The 8,857-nt window shown below is 40.3% G+C and overlaps 1 protein-coding gene across 1 annotated transcript in view; it reads left to right on the top strand.

Annotated features, from left to right (window-relative positions):
* LOC110464259 overlaps positions 1-7,753 on the top strand; it is a 14,069-nt gene extending 6,316 nt beyond the window's left edge. Inside the window, exons 2-5 of the mRNA XM_021519369.1 lie at positions 1,245-1,323; positions 2,089-2,142; positions 3,446-5,644; positions 7,247-7,753. Coding sequence (XP_021375044.1) covers positions 1,245-1,323; positions 2,089-2,142; positions 3,446-3,828 — 516 coding nt within the window. The 3' untranslated portion in view covers positions 3,829-5,644; positions 7,247-7,753. The remainder of the gene's footprint in view (positions 1-1,244; positions 1,324-2,088; positions 2,143-3,445; positions 5,645-7,246) is intronic.
* Positions 7,754-8,857: the final 1,104 nt, after the last annotated feature.

The raw sequence follows: 8,857 nt of genomic DNA, 5'->3' as shown, positions 1-8,857 counted from the left end.
AGGACGTAGATATTGTAAACAGTGCAACTCTCCCTCTGAAGCAGAGGACGTAGATATTGTAAACAGTGTAACTCCCCCTCTGAAGCAGAGGACGTAGTTATTGTAAACAGTGTAACTCCCCTCTGAAGCAGAGGACGTAGATATTTTAAACAGTGTAACTCCCCTCTGAAGTAGAGGACGTAGTTATTGTAAACGGTTTAACTCCCCCTCTGAATTAGAGGACGTAGATAGTGTAAACGGTTTAACTCCCCCTCTGAAGTAGAGGACGTAAATATTGTAAACAGTGTAACTCCCCCTCTGAAGCCGAGGACGTAGATATTGTGAACAGTGTAATTCCCCCTCTGAAGTAGAGGACGTAGATATTGTAAACAGTGTAACTCCCCCTCTGAAGCAGAGGACGTAGATATTGTAAACAGTGTAACTCCCATCTGAAGCAGAGGACGTAGATATTGTCAACGGTTTAACTCCCCCTCTGAAACAGAGGACGAATGCCACTTTTTATTAGGGTGTGTTCTAAATTCCAAAAAGTCGTTCAGTTATTGAGTGTCCATAATATTAAAGAATTGTGTACACTAGGAAAATTCATCTATGAGGCAAACAAATTAAGGGTATTATAATGGAATATGATTGTCTTTATTCTCTGTACAGTGTCCATGAGTTCTGTATAATATGTATTGTATACTGATGGGCCAATGGCCTAAAGTTCGAAAAAAACTTGAAACTTGAAGTAGTGATTACTAATGCATCCTATACACATTGATTCAATCACATCTGTGTAGTAACGACAATTCTCATTGGTCAATCGCTATGTACATACGCGCCGTTCAAAAATTCCAAATTGTGCAAATAGATGTGATGAAATAGTCCAGACGTGTTGAAGATACTGGCAAAATTATTCCGACGTCTGCTCCAATGTTAATTCCAATTGAGCTCACAAATGTATATCGTCATTAGGAAACGTTCGTTATAGAGTATTTCAGAATGTCTTTTGTCCATGTAGCAGCATATTCCATTGTACTTAACGGCTTTCATTGATAAGTCCGATTCATTGGGGAAAGCTAAATAAAACGGAAGAAAATTGAGATCATGTATGACCAAAGTGCACTCCGAAGACTTACATTTCCTTAACATAGGCATTTATTCCTCCAAAATAACATCACAACAGCTAAGGAATTTAACTTAACACAACCAATGTATTTGTTTATTTACATCTCTGTTTTTGACAGTATTTTGTTTAATTGCAGTTGAAGTCACGCCAGGATTATGACTTTTCGCATGCATTGGACAGCGGTGTATCCAGTTTTGACTGCCCACCAACTTCAGGTAGGAGACCCAATATGTTAACCCGGCATATGTTGAACGTGTGCTGGATTCGCAAATAAGCACAGCTGGCTCAAAGGTCCTGATAATTTTACTTAGAAACCGTCGAACATAACGAATGTGCTGCATTTAAAAAAATATATATACATTTTTTAATAAAAAAAAAATCTGTTACAATTTCTTTTCTTGCAATGTTCGTTTCGCTCTGATATTCCTATATATTTTTTTTTATCTCTTTCTTGATTTTTAATTTTCATATCTCCTTAACTATTTCCTTCTACAATAATTGTCGTTACTCTCTGATAATGACCATAGCTGTTGGTAGGACGTTCAACAATACTAAACCAAAATAAACCAAACCTCTCTGATATTCCGATATTTGAATTTCTTAAGCTACTGTGGTAATAGGTAATCTTCATCCACGCATTCATAGGTCCACGAAGTAATTACAAAAGTTTGATATAAAGCAATTCTCCGTTCGAGTAGGTACTCGTAATCTACGAATTCGTGTACCCACGAAATGGTGTTTTGTCGGGAAACCACAAAAATTGTGCTCCTGAAAATATCTGATAATTGTCGTATTTCTTTAGCTATTTCCTGTTCATAATTCTTGCTTTTCTCTGATATTCCGATAATTCTTTAACTGCTAATGTCTATAATTGTCGTTCGTTTCTAATACAACCTTAACTACATGACTCTTGTTTCTAGTATGTTTGTAAATGTTACTTGTATATAGTTTTATACTATATTTTTTTTTTATCAATTAAGATGGGAGAGTCCAGCCTGCCGGTCTCGCGTTCTTGGACTTCGAAAGAAGCTCAGGTAAAACTATATACTAATAATATTAGAACGTAGTTATTTATTTGTCTGCTTGTATAAATAGTAGTACTGTAGATTTGATTTNGATTCATTATTATAGATTGGAATTAAACGTCCTCATTACCTCACTATTTGATAGTATCTATGGTTTTTGTTGACACTAGATTCATTATTATAGATTGGAATTAAACGTCCTCATTACCTCACTATTTGATAGTATCTATGGTTTTTGTTGACACTAGATTCATTATTATAGATTGGAATTAAACGTCCTCATTACCTCACTATTTGATAGTATCTATGGTTTTTGTTGACACTAGATTCATTATTATAGATTGGAATTAAACGTCCTCATTACCTCACTATTTGATAGTATCTATGGTTTTTGTTGACACTAGATTCATTATTATAGATTGGAATTAAACGTCCTCATTACCTCACTATTTGATAGTATCTATGGTTTTTGTTGACACTAGATTCATTATTATAGATTGGAATTAAACGTCCTCATTACCTCACTATTTGATAGTATCTATGGTTTTTGTTGACACTAGATTCATTATTATAGATTGGAATTAAACGTCCTCATTACCTCACTATTTGATAGTATCTATGGTTTTTGTTGACACTAGATTCATTATTATAGATTGGAATTAAACGTCCTCATTACCTCACTATTTGATAGTATCTATGGTTTTTGTTGACACTAGATTCATTATTATAGATTGGAATTAAACGTCCTCATTACCTCACTATTTGATAGTATCTATGGTTTTTGTTGACACTAGATTCATTATTATAGATTGGAATTAAACGTCCTCATTACCTCACTATTTGATAGTATCTATGGTTTTTGTTGACACTAGATTCATTATTATAGATTGGAATTAAACGTCCTCATTACCTCACTATTTGATAGTATCTATGGTTTTTGTTGACACTAGATTCATTATTATAGATTGGAATTAAACGTCCTCATTACCTCACTATTTGATAGTATCTATGGTTTTTGTTGACACTAGATTCATTATTATAGATTGGAACAAGTTGATATTAGGGATCGTTTATGGGGTTTTGTCAACTATTACACACAAAAGGTCCAATCATAGTTCCGTTATTTTGTTTATGTTCCAAGTTCAAGGTCACGACGTGTTCGTTTGACCTTTAAGAAAACGTAACACGCACCTACACGTACACAAACATTCTCCAAAGCAGGACGCGTACAATTTGAAGTCTTTGGATTGATTATGAGATACAAATATTTCAAGTAACATTATTTAACAAGTTACGTTTCATTGTCTTTCAGATGGCGGATTACGTTGGACTCAGTACGACGGGTCTTACCTGAGAGGGGGAGTTACTATAACCACTATTGGATCCTATACAATGCTCCAGGTCCCCGAAGACGGCCTGTATCGGGTCTATAGCGATTTGGAGTTTCGAGGTAATCTCGATTCTGAAGAGGATGTAACCAAAGCAAATATTCAAGTCCATTCCTTGGTGCGATTTCCAAATAAGGTTGTGCAGATGAACCGATTTACGCTTAAAGAAAATGATATAAAGAAAAGTGTGGCTACAGCGGTACTGGAACTTAATGCGCAGGACGCCATCTTTGTCGCTGTGAAAGACATCAGTTACATATATGATGATTCCAGCGTCAACAGATTCGGTTTATACAAGTTGTCTTAGCATAAGTGATATGACGTCATTCATGACGTCCTTTGACATAAGTATGTGGTTAGGAAGTAGTTCATACCTGACACACGCGAACAATCGTTATAGATGAGCGTTTTACTCAAAACTATTTTAAGTGCCAACTCCAGTTCGCAACACACTTGCCATATACCAGCTAAATTTCGGATAAGACACTAATTTGGCGTTGCCATTACGTTGAACGTCACTGGAAGACCGAAATAGGGGTTGGTTACAGACGTGTTAACCTATTGTATCGCTTAGCTATGGTTGGAAGTTGAGACAGGGGACCAACCAGCAACAGTGGTACCGGCTGTATTGTTTACAGATCTCATGTGTAATGTGGATGTAGGTCCGGGCTGTTTCCACTTATCAAGGAGAGACGTATTCTTCGGCCTCCATTGGCGATATCGGGGAGGGACGTTGTGATTATGGCAGGCTCCCATCCTGACCATTTCTAGGGGTATCGGCGGAGCTAGCTAACATGTTCAATTTGTGGGAATTAACATTGCTGGACATGTTTGCTGTGTACAATATGTAGATAGGAAACAGTGTATATATAGTGTACATGTATGGTGTATGTGCTTGATTTTGTATGTATAAGTTACGTCTTGTAAATACCATAGAAAACCTGAAGCTTGTCAAACATCATCATATTTCTGATTATTGTAACCCATACATCTTAACACTAACTATAGCATATTCGGTATCATTAATGTGTTTCGGCCTGGTAAAGCCTTACTGTTGCGTTTGGTGAACTGTTTTGTGGTGTCCGATGTAAGGTTTGCTTTGGGAGCTTTATAATTAGGGGTCCTGGTGTAAGTATTTTAAGTGATCTATATGTACAAATATATGGTTGGTGATCTATGTGGCGTGTTCTCCCGGTGTAAGTTTGACTGGTGAAATATGGGTGTTGTTCCTTAGTTTAAGAATTAATAATGAGCTATCTGATGTACATGTATGTTAAGTGAGCGATGTGGTGTGTTGTCCCGATGTAGATATTTTAGTGAGCTATGTAATGTGTTGTCCCGGTGTAAATGTTTTAGTGAGCTATGTAATTTGTTGTCCCGGTGTAAATGTTTTAGTGAGCTATGTAATGCGTTGGTCCCGTTGTAAATGTTTTAGTGAGCTATGTAATGTGTTGGTCGCGGTGTAAATGTTTTAGTGAGCTATGTAATGTGTTGGTCCCGGTGTAAATGTTTTAGTGAGCTATGTAATGTGTTGTCCCGGTGCAAATGTTTTAGTGAGCTATGTGGCGTGTTGTCCCGGTGTAAGTTTGACCGGTGAACTGTGGCGTATTGTTCCTTTGTTTAAGAATATTTAATGAGCTTTCTGATGTATGTTAAGTGAGCGATGTAATGTGTTGTCCCGGTGTAAATGTTTTTAGTGAGTTATGTGTCGTACACTGTATGTTTTGTGAGCCTTGTGGTGTGGTGCCCCGACTTGAGTTAGGTGAACTATGTTGTATTATCTATTCGTTAATGCAATGGAACGTGTCCAAACAAGATCATGTACATATTTTATATTCGGGTCAGGTATGAAAACAGTACGTCAAAGTGTGTACATTTTTTGTACGTAGCCCCAAAGAAACTCTCTGTACTCAGCTAGGTGATTTTTTGTTATTGTATACAGATGTAACGTAAATAACGACCCCGTCATCTGTGTGACCCATTTCTGAAGTACATGTATATGTACATAGTTAACACATTGACCATATCAGTTCATAGTCAGCAGTCTCGCTGTGTAAGTGTGGGTGATAGTTCATAGCCAGCAGTCTCCCTGTGTAAGTGTGGGTGATAGTTCATAGCCAGCAGTCTCCGTATATGTACATAGTTAACACATTGACCATATCAGTTCATAGTCAGCGGTCTCGCTGTGTAAGTGTGGGTGATAGTTCATAGCCGGCAGTGTCCCTGTGTAAGTGTGGGTGATAGTTCATGGTCAGCGGTCTCCCTGTGTAAGTGTGGGTGATAGATCATAGCCAGCAGTCTCCCTGTGTAAGTGTGGGGGATAGTTCATAGTCAGCAGTCTCCCTGTGGAAGTGTGGGTGATAGTTCATAGCCAGCAGTCTCCGTATATGTACATAGTTAACACATTGACCATATCAGTTCATAGTCAGCAGTCTCCCTGTGTAAGTGTGGGGGATAGTTCATAGTCAGCAGTCTCCCTGTGTAAGTGTGGGTGAGAGGTCATAGCCAGCAGTATCCCTGTGTAAGTGTGGGTGATAGTTCATAGCCAGCGGTTTCCCTGTGTAAGTGTGGGTGATAGTTCATAGTCAGCAGTCGCCCTGTGTAAGTGTGGGTGATAGTTCATAGCCGGCAGTGTCCCTGTGTAAGTGTGGGTGATAGTTCATAACCAGCGGTCTCCCTGTGTAAGTGTGGGTGATAGATCATAGTCAGCAGTCTACCTGTGTAAGTGTGGGTGATAGGTCATAGCCAGCAGTCTCCCTGTGTAAGAGTGGGTGATAGGTCATAGCCGGCAGTCTCCCTGTGTAAGTGTGGGTGATAGGTCATAGCGAGCAGTCTCCCTGTGTAAGTGTGGGTGATAGATCATAGTCAGCAGTCTACCTGTGTAAGTGTGGGTGATAGGTCATAGCGAGCAGTCTCCCTGTGTAAGTGTGGGTGATAGGTAATAGCCAGCAGTGTCCCTGTGTAAGTGTGGGTGATAGTTCATGGTCAGCGGTCTCCCTGTGTAAGTGTGGGTGATAGATCATAGCCAGCAGTCTCCCTGTGTAAGCGTGGGGGATAGGTCATAGCCAGCAGTCTCCCTGTGTAAGAGTGGGTGATAGGTCATAGCCGGCAGTCTCCCTGTGTAAGTGTGGGAGATAGGTCATAGCCGGCAGTCTCCCTGTGTAAGTGTGGGTGATAGATCATAGTCAGCAGTCTACCTGTGTAAGTGTGGGTGATAGGTCATAGCCGGCAGTCTCCCTGTGTAAGTGTGGGTGATAGAGCATAGTCAGCAGTCTCCCTGTGTAAGTGTGGGTGAGAGGTCATAGCCAGCAGTCTCCCTGTGTAAGTGTGGGAGATAGGTCATAGCCGGCAGTCTCCCTGTGTAAGTGTGGGTGATAGAGCATAGTCAGCAGTCTCCCTGTGTAAGTGTGGGGGATAGGACATAGCCAGCAGTCTCCCTGTGTAAGTGTGGGGGATAGGTCATAGCCAGCAGTCTCCCTGTGTAAGAGTGGGTGATAGGTCATAGCCGGCAGTCTCCCTGTGTAAGCGTGGGTGATAGTTCATAGCCAGCAGTCTCCGTATATGTACATAGTTAACACATTGACCATAGCAGTTCATAGTCAGAAGTCTCGCTGTGTAAGTGTGGGTGATAGTTCATAGCCAGCGGTTTCCCTGTGTAAGTGTGGGTGATAGTTCATGGTCAGCGGTCTCCCTGTGTAAGTGTGGGTGATAGATCATAGTCAGAGGTCTCCCTGTGTAAGTGGGGGTGCTCGTTCATAGCCAGCAGTCTCCCTGTGTAAGTGTGGGCGATAGGTCATAGCCAGCAGTGTCCCTGTGTAAGTGTGGGTGATAGTTCATAGTCAGCAGTCGCCCTGTGTAAGTGTGGGTGATAGTTCATAACCAGCGGTCTCCCTGTGTAAGTGTGGGTGATAGATCATAGCCAGCAGTCTCCCTGTGTAAGCGTGGGGGATAGGTCATAGCCAGCAGTCTCCCTGTGTAAGTGTGGGTGAGAGGTCATAGCCAGCAGTCTCCCTGTGTAAGTGTGGGTGATAGCGCAGGTCGCAGTCGCCAGCTCTACATACAGTTACGGTTTATATCCATCACGTCCTGGATTTTCCGTAGTATCGGAAGATTGTGTCGATATGATCTGAGTATATTTATACTTACTTGTCTTTAGTATTATTGTTGCTCTTTCATTTTATTTTAAGTGACATACAAATCTTATCATCCAAATTTTCAATAAATGTTGTTATAGATAAATACCGTTTTCGTATTCATTAAAGAGAAACCGAGACTCGTCTGAGAACAAGATATGGGATTAATCCCGTCTAGTTAGACATGCCTAGCGATGGCATCGCTGCAGTAAAGGGCACAGGGACCTGATAATTTGTCGCAGCTATATTTGGACCTAAACTAAAGTGTTCAGAGTAATTTTACATGTTGTAGGGGTTTATATCGATTTTCGGTAAAAATTACACCCCAATGATAATATATCCGAGAAGGGAGGAAAGCTCTCGATGTCTAAATGTCGAACCAACCTAATTTTCTTGCATCAAAATCAACATTTCTAGTTGTTCTACGGGAAAATGCTTAGTTCCGTTTGAAAGATGGATAATTTGTCTTTTAAAAACCTCCTATATGTACGTAAAATGTATTCTCCTTCTGCAGACATAAACTCTGTTTCCTCCAAAAATACACCCCATTTCAGAGTTTCAAAGTTTTTCTCAGTCAGCCTGCTATTTTTTAAATATTGATGGGGTGACGTCAGCCACATGCAAAGACCCGTGGTGTGATTGTCTGGAAGTGCAGCCATTTTTTCGCTAAACCATCCAATACTACATGTTTCAGCAAAAAAGTGGCAGGCTGACTGCGGCAAACTTTGAAACTCTGAAATGGGGTTTGAAACTTTGAGAAACAGAAATGTTGTTTCTGATGCAAGAAAATTAGGTTAGTTCGACATTTCGGTACACACTGTGGTACAGGGCGGATAGCTAGACGTTGTGGCGTGGACGAATGTGCCGTCCACACAGGCGGTTTCTTACAGTTCTTGGACTGATTCTTCCCGCCGTCAAACCTACAGTTTGGAAGCGGTTGTAAGTGCCCTGACATACATATGTAGTGACGTCACACGCGTGACGTCCTGACCTGGGACAATCTCTGGGCCTGTATTCATGCTTCATGCATTCTAAGATGCTATCATTAATTTAATACCGGAACAAGCCATTAGGGTGGAGCACAAAACAAGACTTGATAATGATATACGGTCCCTGATGTTACCAGACTTGAGTATGATATACGGTCTCTGGTGTAAAAGACTTGAGTATGATATACGGTCTCTGGTGTTACCAGACTTGAGT

The sequence above is a fragment of the Mizuhopecten yessoensis genome, unplaced genomic scaffold (assembly GCF_002113885.1).
Source record: "Mizuhopecten yessoensis strain PY_sf001 unplaced genomic scaffold, ASM211388v2 scaffold10977, whole genome shotgun sequence".
Taxonomy (NCBI): domain Eukaryota; kingdom Metazoa; phylum Mollusca; class Bivalvia; order Pectinida; family Pectinidae; genus Mizuhopecten; species Mizuhopecten yessoensis.
The sequence above is the reverse complement of the archived record's forward strand: the minus strand, read 5'-3'. Positions and strand labels throughout refer to the sequence as shown.